Source organism: Heteronotia binoei, chromosome 4 (genome assembly GCF_032191835.1).
Source record: "Heteronotia binoei isolate CCM8104 ecotype False Entrance Well chromosome 4, APGP_CSIRO_Hbin_v1, whole genome shotgun sequence".
NCBI classification, from domain to species: domain Eukaryota; kingdom Metazoa; phylum Chordata; class Lepidosauria; order Squamata; family Gekkonidae; genus Heteronotia; species Heteronotia binoei.
In genome coordinates, this window is record NC_083226.1 from 156,847,395 (window position 1) to 156,872,374 (window position 24,980).

The window sequence follows — 24,980 nt, forward strand, 5'->3', positions numbered from 1 at the left end:
TTTTTTAGTTGCTGGGGAGACACAGAAAGGAACATACAGTTACTTCTGGAGTAGACTGAAGTATGTTAGAAGAAGAAGAAATTGGATTTATATCCTGCCCTTCACTCAGAGTCTCAGAGAAGTTTACAATCTCCTTTACCTTCCTCCCCCACAACAGACACCCTGTGAGGTAGGTGGTGCTGAGAGAGCTCTCTCAGAAGCTGCCCTTTCAAGGACAACTCCTGCAAGAGCTATGGCTGACCCAAGACCATTCCAGCAGCTGCAAGTGGAGGAATGGGGAATCAAACCCAGTTCTCCCAGATAACAGTCCAGGCACTTAACCACTACACCATACTGGGTCTCCAACATTAGAAGGTACAGGACCACCTTGTAGATTTGAGGTGGTGGTTTTCCTACGTCGGAGGTGTGCCTCTTTTCCACCACCTGTGCTCTATCTCTGTATTTGCAAATGAAGCAAATACTACAAAACACCTTTCCCTCTGTTCCCGCAGCCCCTTCTGACTTTTAGAAAGACCATTTCTAAACTTCTGAAGGAGTAGCTATGCAAGTCAAGGAGCTACAGTGAGGACTTTGGCAGAAGGAAGATCCAGAAGAAGTAGCTGCTCCTTCTTCCCCCTCCTGACTGCAGACTTCAAAATTGGCTATTCCTACCTGCAAGTCCCAGAAATAATCCTTGGAATTGGGGGCTTCAGAAGAGGCAGCCAAAAGACAGAGGAAAACAAGAAGACTCTGCATGCTTTTCCTGGACAGATGGGTAGGATACAGGTAAATATAAGCCTTGAATGTCTACCTGGATAAGAACAGCCCCTGGAACTTCTCACTGCTTGGAGGAATGAGGTGCGCACAATGGCATTTGCTGAATATTGAGGCTATTCCTGTCTGCATAACCCCACACTGGGTTCTGTTTCTGGATCAAGAGTATGATGGAATATTGGGAATTGGCTTATTATACATTCAAACCTATAAGATTCCTGTAATCCTTGTGTCTCCCTGTTCCTTTAAAGTCAGTAAGAGAATCTGATAGAATGGTTACATACAGGGCTTTTTTTGTAGCAGGAACTCCTTTGCATATTAGGTTATACCTCTCTGGTGTAGCCAATCTTCCAAGAGCTTACAGAGTTCTTTTTAAAGGGTCTACTGTAAATTCTTGGAGGATTGGCTACATCAGGGGTGTGTGGCCTAATATGCAAAGGAGTTCCTGCTAAAAAAGCCCCGGTTAGATAAATTCTTCCTAATTGTGCCCATGGAAACATTAAACTTACGCTTTCTGTTGGTCACTCGGTCCAGAACGGTGGAGTCTGAAACTTCTAACAATACGGCGAAGTCGAGAGCAGGTGGGAACACAGGCAGCTCTTTCGGTGCTGTCGGGTCGACAACCAAGGTGGGCTTATTCACACTGGCATCCTTTGGTATTGGCTGGTCTGGATCTCGCCCCGTCAGTGCCTTTTCAAGGAGCTTGGCCTGATTCAGAGTCATTGGGAACCCATTTATGATCCAGCCTTGATCTGGTGGCAACCGGCTAAGTGAGAACAGAACCCCAAATTGTCCATATTGAGTAAAAACACTAAGCATTATTTTTTTCTGTAGTTCTTAGATCCTAAAATATGCAGAACTCTGGCTAGAAGTACCCAAAAACCACACCCTGGGAAGGATAGAAGGCTGAGTTAACCTTGAGTCAGCTATCTGAACCCAGCTTTCGCCAGAATCGAACTCAGGTTGTGAGCAGAGAGCTTGGACTGCAGTGCTGTAGCTTTACCACTCTGCACCATGTATCAATAGGCAGCTGTGAAGTCCAGCATGAGAGTTTTCAGCAATGTGGCCACCAGTTTCTAACAATATGTAAAATACCCCTTTCTTCTGAAAAGGTGAAGCTTTGAGGATGCTTGTGATATGATACCAATCCCCAACCATAAATCCTGTTCATAGAAATGCAGCTGGGAGGAGGAGCAATTCTGAGCAGAAAAATACCTTCAAGAGTTAAGAACCCTCTGCCATTGCTTCCATCAAAGGGATGAAAGTGTCCTTTGGCTTCTCTTTATTAAAAAAAAATCCCACACTAAAAAAGAGAGCACAGCATGTGTCTGCTGCCATGCAATGTTTTCAGACTCCTGATTGTTATTGCACAATATTGCCTTATATTGAATCAGACCCTTGCTCTGTCAAAAGTCAGTATTGTCTACTCAGATTGGCAACAGCTCTCTGGGGTTTCAGACAGAGGACTTTTACATCACCTCCTGCAAGATCTTTTTAACTGGAGATACCAGGAATTGAACCTGGGGCCTTCTGCATGCCAGGCAGATGCTCTACCACTGAGCCACAGCCCTAATCCTATTGCATTGTTTATGGAATGACCAATCTGTTGACCGTATTGACTCACTTTGTGCAACCCAGCTGGACTCCAAGTGAGAAAGGAGGACTATATGTAAATAAGTGAATAAATAAATAATGACTACTTTGTTTTTTAGCTACAGGTTCTGTTGCTGGGAAACAATTGGCATTCTTCTTCCAAGAAAGTAGTCAGCTGACATTTGAATACACCCAATACATATTGCCATGACCTCATCGTTCAGGCACAGGTAATTAAAAAATGTAATTTAAATGCTGTCTTGTGAAAATGGATAAAATGACTGACATAACTTCTAAGCTAAACACAGCTTTCTCAGTGCTCGATCAACCATTGGCTTTTGCTGTGCTTGGGATTGCAAAATCAAAATCAACCCAAACCACAAAAGAGGTGCTCTCAAGCACGCGACAATCCCTTTTACATGGTTGATGGTCCACATTCATCTGAGTAGCGTTAGAGATGCTGCAAAGAATAGAGTCCATAGTCTTTGCTTCACAGATAAGCCTCCCCAAAATCTAGTTTATCCACCAAGTATTTGCTATGATGTCCATATTATATGGACCCCTCTTTGCACAAAGCAAGGCAAAGGTGAAATATAGAAGAAATAATAAGCAGGACATTTAGATATATGCCAGCATTTTCATAATGCTGGGTCTCAGCCGCCCTGAGCCTGCCTTGGCGGGGAGGGCGGGGTATAAATAAAAATTTATTATTATTATTATTATCATAAGAAGGCACATGGAACTGCCTTATGGCACCATTGGTCTATCAAAGTTAAAACTCAAGGTCTGAGATCTATCTGGTCTTTTTAGCTGGTGATTGCATCTGGGATATTCTACGTGTAAAGTTCATGCTCTACCACTGAGGCACAGGTAGATAAAAGCAAATACTTCTTCACTCAGTAGGTAATTCAACTGTGGAATTCATTGCCCATGGACATACTGACAGCCACAGATGGCTTTAAAAGGGAATTAGATTTATGGAGGATAGGCCCATTAATGGCTATTAGCCAGGCCTTGGATTCAGCAGGAGCTCACAGGAGCGTAGTTCCTGAACCTTTCTGAGAGTTCCACCTCCTCTTTCCCACCTTGCCCATTGAATAGTAGATGCAGCTGCATAACAATCCCTGGATGAGCTCCACTACCTATTTTTCTACAAAACGACTCCTGCTACTAGCCATGAGGACTAAAGGGAACCTCCACATCCATTGAAAGGAAATCTATGAATACTGGGGCAGATCCATCCTCCAAGGAGTCTTTCTCCAGATTAAGGAGACCTCCTCCAACTCAAGTTCCTCTTTCTCTGTCTTTAGCATTTAATTTGCAAGAAATCTTTAGGCTGAAGGAAGGCTTCAAACTTTGTTCAGCTTTAGGAGGCAACTTCAGGGGCCCTGTTTATTGGCCCTGCAGGGCAACTGGTTGGCCATTGTGTGACAGTGGATGCTGGAGTAGATGGACCAGTGGTCTGATTCAGCAGGGCTCTTCATTTATTCTTAACACTCTCGCTGAAGAGGCATGAGGGGAAAGAAGATAAATATCTAGTGACCATTAGCAATCATGGCAGATGAGGTCACATTTGCTACTGTGATGAAGAGCTCCTATCTTGAAACTGAATCTCAGTTATTTGAATGAGGCTACTGGCAGAGTGATTCTCAAGTGCTCATTTTGAGAAAGAATGGGAAACTGGACAATAACAGCAGATACTCGAATTCAGTTAAACTAAGGTTGCTATTCCATACCTAATATCTTCAACCAGGATGCCAATCAATAATTCATCTGGAATGTTTCTTCCCCTCTTCAACAGTGTTTCTGCAGCTGCCCCAAGCTGAGCACGAATAGAAAACTGCAGAATTGAAAAGAGACATTTAAATAGGGTTGGAAATGCTCAGTAAATTCAAAGCAATTTTACTTTTTAAAAAAGATGCATTATTTCTTTAGCTCCAATAAAGGGCAAACTCTTTGGCTAAGGTTGACCAGAATGGTGCTATGGAAGTCACTTTTCTTTTTTTTAACTTCTTTTTTATTTTATTAAACAAAACACACACACAAAAGAGATATAACAACTGCAGACAAATATTCACAAACTCTTAACCCTTTAAATTCCCCTCTCCTCGGACAAAAACCTACCATTATCCTAAGATCAGATTCAGGCAGGCAAAGTTCAAAAAGCAGCTACAATATGATCTACATAAAGCTGCAAAATAAACTCCCAACACAGAGAATCATACTGACATGTTCAAAAGAGGCTCATCTTATAGAATGAATGGAATGCACAGGGTGAACTAACTTTTCAGAAAAGGAGGGTGAGGAAGTCACTTCTAAAGAACTTGCCCAGCACTTGTAAGCAGGATCAAAAGAGCCATGTCATACAAAGGGCTAGCAGTAGACTCAGGCAGAATTATTGACTACTTTGAATAACTCCCATGCCATATCAGAAACTACTTTTGAAACTGAACTCAGGCCCAAAAGCAGTTTGTCTCTTGCTATTAAGCAAGTTTTTTACTCCGTTGTATCTTGGCTTAAGAAACGAACTGGTTTTTTAAACAAAATAAAAGGGAATGGAAAAGTTAAGGAATACAGCAGTTATTCCATGGTGCTTTCATACTAGCTAAACATGAAGTTGTCCTGACCTGGATAGCCTAGGCAAGCTTGACCTTGTCAGATCCTGGAAGCTAAGCAGCGTCAACCCTGGTCAGAACTTTGCTAGGAGAACACCAAGGAAGTAGAGGGCTGCTATGAAAAGGCTGGCAATGGCAAACCACCTCTGAACATCTCTTGCCTTTAAAACCCTACAGGTGGTTGTCATCATCATAATCAGAAGAAGATGATGAAGATGAAGAAGATGATATTGGATTTACATCCTGCCCTATACTCTGAATCTCAGGGTCTCAGAGTGGTCACAATCTCCTCTACCTTCCCCCCTCCCAAAACAGACATTCTGTGAGGTAAGTGGGGCTGAAAGAGCTTTTTACAGCAGCTGCTCTTTCAAGGACAATCCCTGTGAAAGCTATGGCTGACCCAAAACCTTTACAGCAGATGCAAGTGGAAGAGCGGGGAATCAAATCCGGTTCTCCCAGATAAGAGTCCGCACACTTAACCACTACACCAAACTGGCTGTGTCTTGATGGTTATGTCTTGATGGCAAAGCAAACCAACCAACCAAAGAAAGCCCAAGCTGAATAGGGAATCATCCCCACCTCCCAATTTAAAAGCTCCCTGCATAGAATAAATTAATATGCTGCTGCAGGTAATTTATTAATGAAAGGGATTCCTATCGTTATACTCTGCTTCCCTATTTTGCATAAAAGAAGGGGAATTTCCTGAGACAAAAATACCCATTAAGGGAAAACTGCAATCTCCTAAGAGATCAGTACTCAAAGCGGGTCAACGAGTCAACAGGGTTCTTCAGTTTTATCAAAGCACAGGCTCACTCTAGGGAAAGGAAGAAATGAAGAGTATTTAGAGATCCAGTAATGCCAGAAAACAGAGTATATGAATGAAGGGGGGGGGGGGGGGGAGATGGCACTGTATAATACGAGCCCATGAAATCTCAGAAGTCAGTACTTGGAAGAGAGACCACCAAGGAAGACTCTGCAGAAGAAGGCAATGGCAAACCACCCCTGCTGCTCACTTGCCTTGAAAGGCCCTTGCTGGGGTCATGATAAGTCTACAGCTAAACAATGTTGGTAGCTAGGACGGGACCTAAGCAGGGTCAGTACCTGGAAGAGAGACCACCAAGGAAGACTCTGCAGAGGAAGGCAATGGCAAACCACCCCTGCTGCTCACTTGCCTTGAAAGCCCCTTGCTGGGGTCACCATAGGGTTGCCAAGTCCAATTCAAGAAATATCTGGGGACTTTGGGGGTGGAGCCAGGAGACTTTGGAGGCGGAGCCAGGAACAAAGGTGTGACAAGCATAATTGAACTCCAAGAGAGTTCTGGCCATCACATTTAAAGGGATAGCACACCTTTTTAAATGTTTTCCTTCTATAGGAAATAATGGATAGGGGCACTTTCTTTTGGGGCTCATAGAATTGGACCCCCTGGTCCAATCGTTTTGAAACTTGGGGGGGGGTACTTGGGGGAGAGGCACTAGATACTATACTAAAAATTTGGTGCATCTACCTCAAAAAACAGCTCCCTCAGAGCCCCTGAAACCTCCAGATCATTCCCCCATTATACCCTATGAGAATCGATCTCCACATAGGGAATAATGAAGTGCTCAGCAGACGTTGCCCTCCCACCCACCCCCTTTCTGGCGATTGGCCTCTCTACTCATGAGTTGCCGCCAACTTCTTCACAGCAACACAGAAACACCATCCCGAGAGTAAGCCTTTCAATCGGAGACTGAAACCTCCGGAGGTGGAAAGGCACATGGTCCTCTGGGGGCGGGGCTTCCCCCTCCCCCCCGCCAGCCAGCTGACTGGGGGCGGGAAGGAGCCTGGGAAAGCGGAAGAACTCCTGCTGGGACCTGGGGATTGGCAAGCCTAGGTCACCATAAGTCTGTTGTGACTTTATGGCACTTCACACCCATAAGAATGCAAGTGAGGTCTGTTTACTGATTGTTCCTTTGATGCAACACAGCCTAGTTTGACCTGTAGCAGCTTCCCAGTCTTTTTGTCTGATATTTTTTTAATGGACTATGTCAATGACTGAACCTGAAACACATTCAGGAAACAAGTGCAAGACTCCAGTCCAGTAGCACCTTAAAAGATTTCCAAGTTTTTGAGAGTCAAAGCTCTGACGAAGGGAGCTCACGTACATCTTGAGTCCCACTTAACGGTTCCTCTTTTAAGGTGCTGATGGGTTCAAATCTTAGAATCATAGAGTAAGAAGGGACCTCCAGGGTCATCTAGTCGAAACCCCTGCACAATGCAGGAAACTCACAAATACCTCCCCCTAAATTCACAGGATCTTCATTGCTGTCAGATGGCCACCTAGCCTCTGTTTAAAAACCTCCAAGGAAGGAGAGCCCACCACCTCCCGAGGAAGCCTGTTCCACTGAGGAACCACTCTAACCATCAAGAAGTTCTTCCTAATGCTGAGCTGGAAACTCTTTTGATTTAATTTCAGCCCATGGGTTCTGGTCCTACCTTCTGAATCTTGCCTTTTTACTAAAGACCAACATGGCTACTCGCTTGCAAAAAAAGTGCTTGACCACTAAGTGACCACAAAGGAGAAAAAAATGTGAACTGTTGACTGCTTTTGTCTATGAAATTGGAACTCAGTTTAAAAAACAGAGGAGCCTTGTGGTGCAGAGTGGTGGCTGCAGTATTGCAGTCCAAGCTCTGCTCACAACCTGAGTTCGATCACTGCAGAAGCTGGGTTCAGGTAGCCAGCTCAAGGGTGACTCAGCCGTCCATCCATCTGAGGTCAGTAAAATGAGTATCCAGCTTGCTGGGGAGGGGGAAAGTGTAGATAACTAGGGAAGGCAATGGCAAACCACCACATAAAAGTCTGCCAAGAAAACATCCTGATACGTCACCCCAGAGTTGGAAACGACTAGTGCTTGCACAGGGGACTACCTTTACCTTTTTATAAAAAAACAAACAAGCAATACTTGGTTTCAGAGTGCTGAATGTAATGTGGCAGAGGAGTAGCTCCCTGAAGTGTACATGCTGAGGTGGATTCTATCTCCGAGCAAAGTGTATTTATTTAGACATTTATACCACACCTTCCCTTTTCAGCACAAATCTGAAAGGTAGTCCCCTGTGCAAGCACCAGTCGTTTCTGACTTTGGGTGATGTTGCTTTCACAATGTTTCCATGGCAGACTTTTTAACGGAGTGGTTTGCCATTGCCTTCCCTAGTCATCTACTCTTTCCCCCCAGCAAGCTGGGTACTCATTTTACTGACCTCGGAAGGATGGAAGGCTGAGTCAACCTTGAGCCAGCTACCTGAATCCAGCTTCTTTGGGATTGAACTCAGGTCATGAGCAGAGTTTGGACTGCAGTACTGCAGCTTACCACTCTGCGCCACAGGGCTCCTACTCCAATCTAAGGAGCCTCCCCCCAACTTGAGTTGATCGTCCATTGGAGGAATAAATAAATAAATAAATAAATAAATAAATAAATAAATAAATAAATAAATAAATTTTATTTTTATATCCCGCCCCTCCCCCACCAAAAGGCGGGCTCAGGGCGGCTCACAGACATGACTACGTCATGATTCAATTAAAAGCAGATAAACATTATGAATACAATACAATTACATATATAGATTAAAATACATAAAAATAGGTGCTATAATTTCTGGTGTCACAATTACATATTATCAGCTTCAGTTACAACATAAGATGGCTAGAGTTAGAATGATTTTATCAAGTTAGTCTGGTCCTAATTCAAATGCGAGTTGGAAAAGAGAGGTTTTGCAAGCCCTGCGGAACTGGTTCAGGTCCCGCAGGGCTCGCACCCCCTCTGGGAGTTGATTCCACCAGCGCGGGGCCACTAATGAGAAGGCTTGCTCCCGAGTTATCTTCATTCTAGCCTCTCTTGGCCCAGGGATTTGTAGGAGGTTTTGGGAGCTAGATCTTAACGCTCTCCTGGGGATATATGGGGAGAGGCGGTCCCTGAGGTAGGCAGGTCCTCGGCCATATAGGGCTTTAAAGGTAATAACCAGCACCTTATACCGAACGCGGTAGACGACCGGTAGCCAATGCAGATCCCGCAGCACCGGCCGCACATGTTCCCACCTAGGTAGTCCCATCAACAGCCTGGCCGCTGCGTTCTGCACTACCTGAAGTCTTCGCGTTCGGCACAAGGGCAGCCCCATGTAGAGGGCATTGCAGTAGTCTAGTCTTGAGGTGACCGTTGCGTGGATCACAGTTGCTAGGTCGTCGCGTTCCAGGAAGGGAGCCAACTGCCTCGCCCTCTTGAGATAGAAGAAGGCGGATCTTGCGGTGGTAGCTATCTGGGCCTCCATTGATAGCGAGGATTCCAGTAGCACCCCCCAGGCTCTTGACCCTGCGCACTGGTGTCAGTGGCGCACCGTCAAAAGCTGGCAGAGTGATCTCCCCCCCCCGGTCCGTCCCGACCCACGCAAAGGACCTCAGTCTTCGTTGGATTCAACTTCAGCCCGCTCAGCCTGAGCCAGTCAGCCACGGCCTGTAACGCCCGGTCCAAATTTGTAGGGACATCACCAGTCCGGCCTTCCATCAATAGATAGAGCTGGGTATCATCAGCGTACTGATGACAACCAAGCCCATACCTCCGGGCAAGCTGGGCAAGGGGGCGCATAAAGATGTTGAACAATGTCGGGGAGAGAACTGCCCCCTGAGGCACCCCACAATGAAGCGGGTGTCTCTGAGACAGCTTCCCCCCAATTGCCACCCTTTGTCCCCGATTTTCAAGGAAGGAGGAGAGCCATTGTAAGGCTAGCCCCCAAATTCCTGCGTCGGCGAGGCGGCGGGTCAGCAGCCGGTGGTCGACCAGTCGAACGCCGCCGACAGGTCGAGCAGCAGCAATACCGCCGAGCCGCCCCGATCCAGGCACTTCCATTGGAAGAGGCACTTCCATTGGAAGAACAGCTTTATTAAAGTCCAGTAGCTCCTCAGAGACCAAAAAGGTTTCCAGGTGCAAGCTTTTGAGAGTCAACACTTCCTTCTTCGAAACTCTGATTCTTGAAAGCTCATACTCTGGAAATCTTGTTGGTCGCTAAGGGTGCATTGTTCACACTATACTAAATAATGCAGTTTGCAATTGGATTTTTACTGTGTAAGAATAGCAAAAACCCAGTTGCAAAATGCATTATTTAGTGTAGTGTGAATGCACCCTGATGCATGAATGGACTCAAATCTAGCTGCTCTACTGCAGACCAACACTGTGATCCTCTGAAACACACTAAAATTGGAGGAAGGAGACTAAGGCTGAAGGAAGGATGGTCAATTTAATCTTGGGTTTGTAGAATCTTTCGGACTCAAACGCCGTGTTCTACTGGAGAAAGTTTTTCTTCCAGACGTTTCGTTCTCGGCTGCAGAGAACATCCTCAGTGGCGTTGCAGCCAGAGCAGGTGCTCTGACCTTCTTGGCTGCTGTGCATTGAGTGAGGCCAGGGCTGCTGGAGAGCTGCTATTTCTAGGCTGGAGGGGGTGTGGTGAAAGGGCAATAGGTTTGTGAATGTGCCCATTGTTTGGTGGAGCTTCCTGGAAGGGTAGTGATAAGGAAACTGGCTGTTGAATGTGACCATTGTTCTGTGTTAATTGCTGGGAGGGTTGGAAGGGGTGTGAAGATAAGGAAGATGGTTGTTGACTGTGCTGATTGTTCTGTGGAATGTGCTAGTTGTTCTGTGAATTTCTGCAATTTATAGTCTATAGGATGTTTTGCAGAGCTGGATACCAAGATTGGTGGATGGAAATGCCTTCTTCCTTTCTGTTAAAGTAGTGCTGGTGTTTGGTAGAGTGGCGGGGATGAAAATAAACTTTGAAAAGACAAAGATATTGGTCAAAAATATTTTAAAAACTGAGTCTATAGAATTGCAATGAATATCTGGTTTTCAAGTTGTTAAAAAAGTGAGATATTTGGGAATATATCTCACTAACGGATGTAGTACAATATCTGAGGATAATTATTCAAAGTTATTAAAAGAAATAGGGCAAGATATGGGCAAATGGTGAAATCTTCAATTGTCTTTCATGGGTAGAATTGCAGCCCTGAAAATGACTATTCTCCATAAAATAATGTTTTATTCCAAACTATCCCACTACAATTGAATAAGACCTTCTTTCAGTCATTGAATAAAATAACCAGTGATTTTGTGTGGCGAGGAAAGAAAGCAAGAATAAAATGTAAGCTCATGCAAGACTCTAGAGATAGAGAAGGACTATCATTACCTAATTGAGAACTTTACTATAAAACAAATATACTTGTGTGGTTGAAAGAGTGGGCTAAATTAGACAATAAGAATATTAACGATTGAAGGTCAGTTGGCATGCATTTATATGGCATGGAATAGATGGTCACAAATACTTTAAGAATCATTTAATAAGAAAGTCATTAATTGTTATGTGGGGAAAAATAAGAAGATCTTTGTATGAAAAGACTCCAAACTGGGTCCCCCCCATTAGAGGCATTCACGCAGCTCCATCTGTCAATACATGAGATATCGTTAACATATGAAGCCATGTTGGACAAAGATGGGAATATCAGAACAAGTACTCAATTAGCAGACCAGAACATTATTCTAGATTGGTGGAGAATGGCCCAACTAAAATCTAGACATAATAAAGATAAAGAGAAGGGCTTTTACCTGAAAGAAACTGTGTTTGATAAGCTCTTTCTAAAGACTGATGTAAAACAGATCAGTAAACTATACAGTTTTCTCCTCCAGTTAGAAATGCAGGATGAGGTAGTTAAAGATGTAATGATCAAATGGGCCAGAAATATAGAGCATGGAATACACCTGGATAAGATTTGGCAAACAAATATAAAGATTATTAAGTCAACATCTTTTAAAGAAAATATTTACAAAATGATATATAGATGGTATATGACTCCAGCGAAATAAGCAAAGATGTTTCCAGGCCTATCTAATAAATGTTGGAAATGCGAGAATAATGTGGGAACATTTTTCCATGTATGGTGGTCTTGTAAAAGAGTCAAGGAATTTTGGACGAAAGTTCATGAAACACTCCAAAAAATGTTAAAAACTATTATTTCTTTCAAGTCAGAATTATTCCTTCTACATTTGTTGCCGGATAAAATGGGGAAAGTTGAGAAGCACCTGATAGTCCATGTCAATACGGCTGCGAGGATTTTGTTGGCACAGTATTGGAAAATAAATGAAATGCCAACAATGGATGGGTTAATTGTAAAAATAATAGATACTGCTGAAATGGATAAACTTTCTAATATGTTAAGAACTAAACCTAAGAAGTATGTTGATGAAAATTGGAATTTATTTTATAAGTAGTTAACAAAGGGTTGAGTTGTTAAAATTGAGAGAGATAAATGAAAGTCGCAGAAATAGATGATATATATACACTGGGACTGATTTAATATTTTCTAGGTCCTTGTTTTGTATCGCTCCACTTAGTAGGGTATGTTATGGATATATTTTTGTATTTAGAAGAGTGAATGAATGTTTGCATTCAATAATAAAAAAAGAGCTTACAAGGCTCTTTTTTGTAAGCTCTTGGAGGATTGGCTACATTAGGGGTGTTGTGTCCTAGGTTCAAATGGAGAACTGTTACTTTTGGAGGGAACTGTTACTTTTGGAGGGAAGCTGAACAAGCCAAGCTTGTACTCCATACCAGGGTTCCAGAGAAGGCCTAAGCGTGCCCAATCAGGGGAAGGATTGAAACATAAGTAGCCAATCAACATCTAGGCTCATACTGTACCCTGATAGGCCCTTAGGCCTCTGTAAATAGCCAATCCATGTACATAGTTAAGGTCCAATCAGAAGGGGGCAAGAATTGAATAAAAGGAGTGGGAGGTTTGAATAGAGCTCAGTCTGTGTTGGTGTTCCTGAAGAAAAGCTTGCTGAAATCACTCTCCGACTCTGGTCTCTTACTGCGCCGACCCCAGTACTTTACAAGGGGTGTGTGGCCTAATATGCAAAGGAGCTCCTGCTAGAATTCCACTCCTGCCTAAATCTGCAGGCAGGTCAGCAAGACTCACTGGAAAAAGATAAGCATGCTGGGGAAAAGTGGAAGGCAGCAGGAAAAGAGAAAGACCCAACATGAGATGGATGGACTCAATCAAGGAAGCCACAACCCCTCAGTTTGCAAGACCTGAGCAAGGCTGTTAATGACAGGATGTTCTGCAGGTCATTAATTCATAGGGTTGCCATGAGTTGGCAGCAACTTGACGACACTTGACATGTGCATTCAGGTAGAAAGTATAATGTTCCCTCCCCCCCCCCCAAAAAAAATAACCCTGAAAAGTTGCCTTGACATGTTGCTACAGTGGGCTATAAGTATTTTGAATCATTCATGTGTCAACCCAGTTTGAATAGAGGCAAAACAGGGGACAAAAGAAACAGGTGTGTGAAGCATTGGCAGCATCCACAGGATCTACGGGGGTGGAAACTGCTGTCAAGTCACAGCTGATTTATGAAAAGCCCTGTACGGTTTTCAAGGCAAGAGGTGCTCAGAGGTGGTTTGCCATTGCCTGCCTCTAGATAGCAACCCTGGATTTCCTTGGTGGTCTCCCCTCTGATTAGCTTCTGAGGTCTGATGAGATTGGGCAAGAGTGGGTCATCCAGGTCAGGACTTAGGATCTATGTCCAGAGGAACTTAGAACCAAATTACATACCTTGGTTAAGTCATTCCCTTCTTCACTCGGCTCTGTTGACTTATTTGAGGCTGATATTTGTTCAAGATCTGTGGATAGCAAACACCCCCAGTTTTTACTGTGAGATTTAACATGTCAATGTTGTCACAATTTGTATGGAAAGCTTCCTTTTGCAATAGGCAGTGGTAAATGGCACTTGTCTGCCTTTCAAATCGAGCCATTTCCTTAAAAACACATGATTTAAAACCAAAGGTTGGTTTTACAGTCTTGACTTCCTGCCATGAATGTGAAGTTGAATGTTTGTACCTTGCTTCCATACATACTTTTTAAACAATGGCTTTTTCGACTCACATATATCTTGAGTCCCACTCAATGGTTGATATAATTTTATAACATTTAACCATATGCCTCACTTAATTATCCATACACACCAGAGGTTAGCATTCCCTTTGTAAAAAGAAAGCTTTATCTTTTGAAAATCGAAATTCACAGATAGCTGGAAACATTTGCAAGTTACTCAGATCAGCAAACAAGACAGCATTATATTTATATACTTCTCCCCACCCCCCAGCATCAAAAGAAGAAGATGATGATGACATTGGATTTGTATCCTGCCCTCCACTCCGAATTTCAGAGTAGTTTACAATCTCATTTACCTCCCCCCCCCCCCCAAAAAAAAGACACCCTGTGAGGTAGGTGGGGTTGAGAGAGCTCTCACAGAAGTTGCCCTTTGAAGGACAGCTCTGCAAGAGGTATGGCTGACCCAAGGCCATTCCAGAAGCTGTAAGTGGAGGAGTGGGGAATCAAACTCGGTTCTCCCAGATAAGAGTCTGCGCACTTAACCACTGCACCAAACCATGTGAAGACAAATAGGAACCCTTTAGCTACAACAGTGCAACCAGTTTGCACTGCCAAACCTAAAGCAACATCCTAATGCTTTCCTTTAAATGCTCCTCTCCATTTATTGCTAAAGAATTAGCCGCACAAAGTGACAATCCTTATCATGCCTCCTCCAGAAGTTCCTAATCAGGAGCACTTGATGTTTCTCCCAGTAGAATTTCACAAGTACTCCCTTTTGATCATGTGGCACAAATGTGACTCACAGCAAATGGAAAATGGGAAAAAACTAAGTCACAGAAGTAACAAAAGCTCATGGCCAGCTGATCAGTGTGGTGAAGTGAAATGTTGATCTTGGGTGGTGGATTCAGGGGGAGGGGAGGCACAGTAGCCCCTTTCTGAAGCCCTCGCCTCTATCATGATCTCCTGTTACTTAGCCCAGGATCGGATTAGACAGTACACTTTCTCTCCTTTCTTCACTAGGCACCTTCAAACAAACTGCAGCAACCTGTGCATGCGCATTAGAGCTTTCAGAACTCTTACAAGCCCTACTGAGCACAGGCAGCCTGCAAGACAGCTTCTAAAGATGGCTGGCAAATGAGAAAGGAAGGGGCACACTATCTCCTGTGTCAGGGCAGTGAGAGGCAGGACAGTGGGGCAGCAGAAGGATATGGAGCAAGAGAGGCAAGGAATGGTAACTGCGGTGGTACCTTCAGGCATCCCCCCAGGCCCCTTGAGACCCAGTTTGGTGTAGTGGTTAAGTGTGTGGACTCTTATCTGGGAGAACTGGGTTTGATTCTCCACTCCTCCACTTGCACCTGCTGGAATGGCCTTGGATCAGCTATAGCTCTTGCAGAGGTTGTCCTTGAAAGGGCAGCTTCTGTAGGAGCTCTCTCAACCCCACCCACCTCACAGGGTGTCTGTTGTGAGGGAGGAAGATAAAGGAGATTGTGAGCCATTCTGAGATTCGGAGTGGAGGGCAGGATATAAATCCAATATATTATTATTATTATTATTATTATTATTATTATTATTATTATTACTGCAGCTGCTGTAGCAGAGCTAGCGCTAGGCCAGAGCAAGTACAAAAATACAGATCATCCCGTTACAGGAAGGTATCCTAAGATGCTTTGTTCTGTGCAAAGAATTTCTAAAATAGAGTTCTCGACTTCTAACTAAAGCACAGTTGCTAACATTTGAGGTGGGGAGTCACAACAGTTAGGGTTGCCATCTCTGGGTGGGAAAATTCCTGGAGATTTGGGGGTGGTGTCTGGGAAGGGCTTCTGTGAGGTATAATGCCATGCAGTCCACCCTCCGAAGCAGCCATTTTCTCCAGGAAAACTGTTCTCTGTAAACTGGAGATCACCTGTCATTTCAGATCTCCAGACCCCGCCTGGAGACTGGTAACCCTATAAAGTGCATATCCAATATACATTTGTGCCAATACGCATGTCAATTAGCTGAAATTGTACCAACTGTCTGAATTGTGGTCTCAGGCTGGGCCAATTGTCTGAACTATGGTCCTTTGTTTTAATCTTTATGTTTATATTTATGAGATAGTTTAATTTTGTTGATATGCTTTATTTATTGTTATTGTAATGTTCTCAATGTTGTGAGCACTGGCGGGATATAAATTGCAAATTTAAAATTAAATTAATATAGATATGCACAGTGGCTTTATTGAGCAAGACTATTTTAGAAGGACCATTGGGGAAGTGGAAGGAGAAAGGAACACAAAGCGAAGGAAAATGTTCCCAATACTTTTGACATAAGAACAGTAGCAATGGCTAGCTGTGGTAAATAAATAAATGGCAGTGCAAGGTCCTTTGGATTTTTTTTTTTAAATTGAAGCTAGGGCATAGCAAAAAGGGGCAAAACAATCCCAGTATAAATTTGTTATTTTAATTTACCTTTGCTTTCTTCTTCCCAACTCTTCAGTGCTACCAGGGAAGCCTTGGAAGCCGCCCTCATGACCTTGTGTGGGGGGGGGGGGGGGGAGAGGAAAAGTCATCTGTCAGAAATGTAATATTGTGAAAGAGAAGTACAGTTGGAGACCTCACATTGAAAGTGCTTAGGATTTTATACAGTCCTTTAAAGAGCATAAAAAGAACTCCAATGGATCAATGGGCAGCAACTGTGTCCTTGGCTCAAAAAGTACCTCAAACCAAGGTCCTGTCAAACTATAAAGAAAGAAGAAGAATTCCAGGAAAGCTTAACTTCTACATATTTTACAGATCATCTTGATGGGCTATTCACATGCAAAAGAGTAATCAGAATGGGTCTACCCCCCTCCCCATGTCAGACAAGTCAGAGGCGAATAGCGGGTTCTCAGTTCCTGTGAGCAGGGCTTTCTTTGTAGCAGGAACTCCTTTGCATATTAGGCCACGCACCCCTGATGTAGCCAATCCTCCAAGAGCTTACAGGGCTCTTAATACAGGATTGACTACATCAGGGGTTGTGGCCTAATAAGCAAAGGAGTTCCTGCTACAAAAAAAGCCCTACCTGTGAGTATGGTGTCTAATCTGTATCAGGCCCCATGGTGCATGTGGAGAAGAAACTTCAGCCTTCTCTCCTAGGGATGCCAGCTTCCAAGTGGGACCTGGGGATCCCCCAGAATTACAGCTCAACTCCAAACTACAGAGATCAGTTCCCCTGGAGAAAATGGATGCTTTGGAGGGTGGACTCTATGGCATTGCAGTCCACAGAGGCCCCTGCCCTCCCCAAGCTTCATCCCCAAACTTCTAGGAGTTTCCCAACCTGAATCTGGCAACCCCTACCCCCTGCCTCCACAGTACCATTTTCGCAGCCACAAACAGTCTGAGAGATGAGGCACCAGGAAACCTAATTCACAATAGACAAATTCTGATGATTACTGACATACAAACATGTCTTTCTTCAGAACCACTGTCTTTCACTAGAACAGCATTAAATGAAAGGGGGCATGGCATACCATTTTATTTCTTTAAATTATACTCAGCTTTTCTCCCCAAAATGCTCACATCGTTTTTCTCTCCTCCCACTTATTCTCACAACAACCTTGTGAGGTAGATTAGGCCGAGTTAATATGACTGGCCCAAGGTCACACAAGAAGCTGCCAGGGCAGAGTGGCAATTGGAACTTGGGCCTCCCAGATCCTTGTTCAGGGGTGGCCAAACTTGCTTAACAAAAGAGCCACAGAGAATAGACATTAGATGTTTAAGAGCCGCAAGACAAGAACATCAGGAATTTGAGAGTGAGCAGACAGGTGGGAGGAAGGAAGGAAGGAAGGAAGGAAGGAAGGAAGGAAGGAAGGAAGGAAGGAAGGAAGGAAGGAGGGAGGGAGGGAGGGAGGGACAAATGGAGAAAGGAAGGGAAGAATGAAGGAAGGAAAATAGATGAGGGAGGAGCAAAGGAGAGGTGAAAATAAAGCAACTTTAGAATCATAGAATCATAGAGTTGGAAGGGACCTCCAGGGTCACCTAGTCCAACCCCCTGCACAATGCAGGAAACCCACAAATACCTACCCCCAAATTCACAGGATCTTCATTGCTGTCAGATGGCCATCTAGCCTTTGTTTAAAAACCTCCAAGGAAGGAGAGCTCACCACCTTCCCAAGGAAGCCTGTTCAACTGAGGAATCGCTCTAATGATCAGGAAGTTCTTCCTAATGTTGAGCCGGAAACTCTTTTGATTTAATTTCAACCCACTGGTTCTGGTCCTACCTTCCGGGGCCACAGAAAACAATTCCACACCCTCCTCTATATGACAGCCCTTCAAGTACTTGAAGATGGTGATCATATCACCTCTCAGCTGCCTCCTCTCCAGGCTAAACATCCCCAGCTCCTTCAACCTTTCCTCATAGGAGTTGGTCTCCAGACACCTCACCATCTTCGTCGCCCTCCTCTGGACCCATTCCAGCTTGTCTATATCTTTCTTAAAATGTGGTGCCCAAAACTGAGCACAATACTCCAGGTGAGGTCTTACCAGAGCAGAATAAAGCGATACTATCACATCACGTGATCTGGACTATACTTCTGTTGATACAGCCCAAAATTGCATTTGCCTTTTTAGCCACCGCATCACACTGTTAACTCAGGTTCAGCGTATGATCCACTAAGACCCGTAGATCCTTTTCGCACATACTACTGCTAAGACAAGTCTCTCCCATCCTATAACTGCATAAGATTTTTCCTACTGAAATGCAGAACTTTACATTTATCCCTGTTAAAATTCATTTTATTGGTTTTAGCCCAGTTTTCCAGACTGTCAAGGTCATCCTGCATCCTGTTTCTGTCTTCTACTGTGTTTGCAACCCCTCCCAATTTAGTATCATCGGCAAATTTAATAAGCATTCCCTCTATTCCTTCATCCAAATCGTTTATAAAAATGTTGAACAAAACAGGTCCCAGGATAGATCCTTGAGGCACTCCACTTGTTACTCCTCTCCAAGAGGATGAGGAACCATTCACAAGCACTCCTTGGGTGCGATCTGTCAACCAGTTACAGATCCACCTAATGGTAACAGGATCCAAACCACATTTTAGCAACTTGTCAACAGGGATAGTATGTGGAACCTTATCAAAAGCCTTACTGAAATCAAGATAAACGACATCTACAGCATTCCCCTGATCCAGCAAGGTAGTCACTTTCTCAAAAAAAGAGATCAGGTTAGTTCGACATGACTTGTTCTTGAGAAACCCATGCTGGCTCTTAGTAATCACATCCATTCTTTCTAAATGTTCAAGGACTGATTGACTGATGATTTGTTCTAAAACTTTTCCAGGTAAAACTAAAGTTTCTAAAACTTTAACTTTAAATGCATTCTCCAAGCCACCAGATGTTTTGGCTTGGAGAAGCAATTTAAAGAGACAAAAGCCTTTTCCAAGTTGGCCAATGGGGCAGGGGAGCTTTGAGAGCCACACAATGTGTGTGAAAGAGCCACAGTTCGGCCACCCCTGTCCTTGTTTATATGCCACCTTTCTCCTGAACATCTCAGGACCTAAGATAGGTTTTCCACATTCCAATCACTACCATTCTCCACACACTAAGACCAAGCAAGGTGAGGCAGCGGATTTCAGTCCTAATTAATAGCGGCCGAGTTGGAAACAGACAGATCTAGCTCATGAGAAACAATCTATTTTAAAGCACTCTTGTTTGAGGGCCAATGAAAGAAAGCAAATGCGTGCCAGCATTCATGCAGCTCAACGAGACTTATGCAATAGATTTTCAGAGAAGACTGTGCTCTGTGTATGCAGATGGCATTGTTTAGATTTTCCCATCCTGGCTACTGAAATGCCTTAGAACAGACCCAGCAATGTGTGCCTTGGCTAACAACAGAAACCAACCAGACAGTGCTGATTGATTTGAATGGCTATAGCAAGCAATCCTTTGGAAGTCCTCATGGGTCATGCATGAAGCTGCCTTATACTCAGAGCTTTTTTGGTAGAAAAAGCACAGCAGGAACTCATTTGCATATTAGGCAACACCCCTGATGTCACTATTGTTTCACATAGGACTTTTTTGGTAGAAAAAGCCCAGCAGGAACTCATTTGCATATTAGGCCACACCCCTAATGTCACTATTGTTTCACATGGGACCTTTTGGGTAGAAAAAAGCCCAGCAGGAACTCATTTGCATATTAGCCCACACCCACCTGATATCACCATGGTTTCACATATGACTTTTTGGTGGGGAAAGCTCAGCAGGAACTCATTTGCATATCAGGCCACACCCCATGATGACACCATTGTTTCACATAGGACTTTTTCATAGAAAAAGCCCAGCACGGACTCATTTGCATATTAGGCCACACCCCCTGATGCCAGCTGGAACTGTGTTACTGTGCATTCCTGCTCAAAAAAAGGCCTGCATATATTGAATCAGACAATCAGTCCATCAAGGCCAGGATTGTCTACTCAGGCTGGCAGCAGCTCTCCATGGTCATGGGCAGAGATTTTTTGCACTGCCTGCTGCCTGGTCTGTCACTGGAGATGCCGGGAACTGAACCCGGGACCTTCTCCGTGCAAAGTAGAGGCTCGCCCACTGAGCCACAGCTCTTCCCCAAAGATCAAGGCTGCCAGTTCTTCTACACTTCACAGGTCTGCTCGAAGTTTTAAAAGGTGAAAACGAAATGTTCGCTTACATCAATTTGATTCATGGGAGATTCTTCCATTTTTATTTGAGGCAGGCAGGTTAGGCTTTCCAGTTCGTTCTGATGGAAAGCTTCGATGGCATCTGCAATCAACTCGTCGATAGACAACACCTGTATATTGCAGACTGACAGGGAGAACACACAGTGGGTGTCATAAGCTTATATTTTAAAAAGGTCCCCTGTGCAAGCAGCAGTTGTTTCCGACTCTGCAGTGATGTTGCATCACGATGTTTTCATGGCAGACTTTTTTTTTTATGGGGTGGTTTGCCATTGCCTTCCCCAGTCATCTACACTTTCCCCCCAGCAAGCTGGGTACTCATTTTACTGACCTCAAAAGGATGGAATGCTGAGTCAACCTTGAGCCAACTATCTGAACCCAGCTTCCACCGGGATCGAACTCAGGTTGTGAGCAGAGAGCTTGGACTGCAATACTGCAGCTTAACACTCTGCACCACAGGGCTCTTCCAAGCTTATATTTTAGGACAACATAATAATAGCGAACATCATCACATGAGCCCTGACCTTGTAGTAATATCAAAAACAGATGAGATGTGCGCTTGTGGAATGCCTCTTAGTTTCAACGTAACACACAGAGAAAAGATTACTAATAAATTAACTATTCTAAGCTAACTATTCACAGATGGTGACCAGAATGTACTAACATGTCATGGAAGAAGAAGATGATATTGGATTTATATCCTGCCCTATACTCTGAATCTCAGGGTCTCAGAGCGGTCACAATCTCCTTTACCTTCCCCGTCCCCCCACCCCCACAACAGACATGTTGTGAGGTAGGTTGGGCTAAGAGAGCTCTTAAAGCAGCTGCCCTTTCAAGGACAACTCCTTTGAAATCTATGGCTGATCCAAGGCCATTCCAGCAGCTGCAAGTGGAGGAGTAGGGAATCAAACCCGGTTCTCCCAGATAAGAGTCCGTGCACTTAACCACTACACCAAACTGGCTCTCAAGGAGATTTAGAAATAAGATTGGGCAGTACATCCTACTTTATTCAGTTCTTAAATCCCATTCATTGCAAACAGTAAGTTAACTTCCCATGGATCAGTTCTGTAAGACACCTCTCAGTTCATTCTGCTATTACCTTTGTTTTCTCATTCCACTGAAGTAGGCCAGTGAGTCCATTGTGGCAAAAACCAAAAGGAAAATTTTTGGTTCCTTAAAGACTAATAGATTTATTGAAGCGTAAGCTTTCATGGGCCAGAACACAGCTTGCTTGGCTACTAAGGGTGTTAGGTTGCTTAACACAACCAAGTAAATGTGTAATCACTAATTATGGCTGCTGCAATTCTTCACTATGCTTATTTAGTAAACTTCTGAGTTTTCATTCATTTGAAATACTTACAAGCTACCTTTCTCTTGAACATCTCAGGACCCAAGATAGGTTTTGTACAGAAATGTCGCAACTGTACTTGTTGCATTATGTGGCTTTTCAACACACTGGTCACAATTTATCCCCCTCCTTTGTCCATTTATATATACCCAGAGGTGGAATTCTAGCAGGAGCTCCTTTGCATATTAGGCCACACACCCCTGATGTAGCCAATCCTCCAAGAGCTTACAAGGCTCTTTTTTGTAAGCTCTTGGAGGACTGGCTACATCAGGGGTGTGTTGCCTAATACGCAAAGGAGCTCCTGCTAGAATTCTACCCCTGTATATATCTATTACATGTGGAAAGGAAAATGTGCTTAGTACAATTTCACTTGCACAAGCTGTAGGACAATGATAGTAGCCAGACATAGCATTTAATATAATTTTGAATAAAATAACAATGTACATATTGAGCAATGGAATCCATATGTTTATATGATTTCATTTAATTCCATTTTGAATTTGTGCTGTATCTCACACATGCGGGAAAGATAGTAGGGATACAACTGCTTTAACTTGGCGCAAGTGCCATTGAGGTGACCATGGCGACCCAAATTATGGGGTGTTCAAGGCCAGAGATGTTCAGAGGTGGTTTGCCATTGCCTGCCTCTGCTTAGCAAGTCTGGTTTTTCTTGGTTGTCTCCCATCCAAGTTTTAATCAGACCCTAGGGCACATGGTGCCCCAGGCAGGCTCCTTGCCCCACGCCGCTGCCCCCATCACTCTCCTTAGCTTTCAAAATCTGACAATCTTGGGGTAACTGGCTGCTGCAAAGACATGAAAATCCTGCGCAAGGACATACAAATATTGCCTGGGATCCAGTCCAAAATCTCCAGCTGACAGAAAATTCACTTCAGGCTCACAAGGGCCCTAAGCACACAAAAATATGCCTCAATAAATCTGTTTTTTTTTTTTTAAAAACACATATGTTTTGATTTAATCATTTCCTGCTGCTAGAATCAAGTCCAGGAGCATCTTAGAGACAAAAGATTTGGAGAGGGGTATGAGCTTTCAAGAGTCAACACTCTCTTTGTTAGATCCCTTCAACAGATCTCCCTTCATCAGACACCTATCAGTCTCAATGACACAGAGTGTGGTCACACATGCTAAATAATGCTGTTTCAATCCACTTTCAATGCACTTTCAAACTGGATTTTGCCAGTTCACACAGTAAAATCCAATGAGAAAATGCATTAAAAGTTAATTGAAATGGCATTATTTAGCATGTGTGATCACAGCCTGAGAATACCAGTTTAAGAGAGCCAGTTTGGTGTAGTGGTCACATGTGTGGACTCTTATCTGGGAGAACCAGGTTTCATTCCCCACTCCTCCACTTGCACCTGCTGGAATGGCCTTGGGTCAGCCATAGCTCTGCAGAGGTTGTCCTTGAAAGGGCAGCTGCTGTGAGAGTCCTCTCAGCCCCACCCCCCTCACAGAGTGCCTGTTGTGGGGGGAGAAGATATAGGCGATTGTAAGCTGCTCTGAGTCTCTGATTCAGAGAGAAGGGCGGGGTATAATTTATTTATTTATTTATTTCTTACTTTCCATTTATATCCCGCCCTTTCCGCAAGCGGACTCAGGGCGGCTTACAACATTATAAAAACAATCAGTCCAATAAAACATATAAAACCATAATTTACATATCAACTTTAAAACCATTCTATAGCGCTATTTCAGTCCAGTATAGGCGGTATTGACTTCTCGACTATGATCGCCAGCATTCTGTAGGATGTCCGGTGGCAGCCCTTTTTCAATTAGACCGCAAAAGCCTGTTTAAACAATTCGGTCTTACAGGCCCTACGGAACGCAGACAAATCCCGCAGGGCCCTTATAGCTTCTGGGAGGGTGTTCCAAAGTTCTGGTGCTGCCACCGAAAAAGCCCTGGATCTTGTTATACATAGTCTGGCTTCTTTGCAATTCTTCTTTGCAATTGCAAATCTGCAATTCTTCTTCTTCTACCACAATCCCATTAGACAGACTTCCATAAACTCACAAACACCAAAATCTTGTTGGTCTCAGAGGTGCTATTAGACTTGATTCTAGCTGTTCTATAGTTTACCCTTAGAAATTGTTTTCAACAGAGAACACAAAAAAGAGGCAGCGTAAAACTACCTCTTCCAGAGAATAACAAGCCCTACCTTCCTCCAAGAACTTGAGACAGGTTGTTTTCCCGCTACAGAGCTTCCCCAAAATACATCCCTTGATCGGAAATGGAGAGAGCACAGGTGGAGGTGGCTCCGGTTCCGGGGGATAAACAATACCCCTCATTCGATAGATCACATGACCCAGGATCGGATTACTGGGAGGAGGTTTATTGGCACTGATATCTTCAGGAGGGCACCATTCTCCGGTCATAATCTGCAACAAGACAAATCACAAAATAGAACTGAACACTTCCCCCCCTTGCCAAGCTGTAGGTCAAAAATTAAAGCGGCCATGACCTGTAACCTTATTGAGGAGCAAGTCCCACTGAACTCAGTAGAGCTTGTATTCCAGGAGACGCACAGAAACTTGGCTGCATCACTTTGGCACTGTGTGTCTACAACCAGGGCTTTTTTGTGTAGAAAAAGCCCAGCAGGAACTCATTTACATATTAGGCCACACCCCCTGATGTCACCATTGTTTCACACAAGGCTTTTGGGTAGAGAAAGCCCAGCAGGCTCATTCGCATATTAGGCCGCATCCCCCTGATGCCTAGCCAGCTGGAACTGCCTTCCTGTGCGTTCCTGCTCAAAACAAGCCCTGTCTACAACAATTATCATGGTGGTTTACCAATAATAATCAAAGGGGCCATTGTTCAGGTCTTGTAAATGGAGGTCCATTTGATTGAGTCAATCCATCTCATGTTGGGTTCTCCTTTTTCTTAACGCTAGGAAATAGTGCAGGATAAGAGGAAGACCCAACATGAGATGGATTGACTCAATTAAGGAAGCCACGACCCGCAGTTTGCAAGACCTGAGCAAGGCTGTTAACAATCAAACACTAGCAGGACATTAATGTGGCAGAAGCCTCTTGATGACACTTGACATATATTCAATCAAAGGGGCTGGGGAAATGGCAAGCAAA

The 24,980-nt window shown here is 43.9% G+C and overlaps 1 protein-coding gene across 1 annotated transcript in view; it reads right to left on the reverse strand.

The window, feature by feature from the left end:
- The window catches only part of LOC132569847 (sperm flagellar protein 2-like), a 32,006-nt gene that overhangs the window by 2,126 nt on the left and 4,900 nt on the right, over positions 1–24,980 (reverse strand). Inside the window, exons 2-5 of the mRNA XM_060236280.1 lie at positions 24,176–24,272; positions 13,588–13,655; positions 4,083–4,186; positions 1,263–1,519 (exon numbers count right to left, since the gene is read on the reverse strand). Coding sequence (XP_060092263.1) covers positions 1,263–1,519; positions 4,083–4,186; positions 13,588–13,655; positions 24,176–24,272 — 526 coding nt within the window. The remainder of the gene's footprint in view (positions 1–1,262; positions 1,520–4,082; positions 4,187–13,587; positions 13,656–24,175; positions 24,273–24,980) is intronic.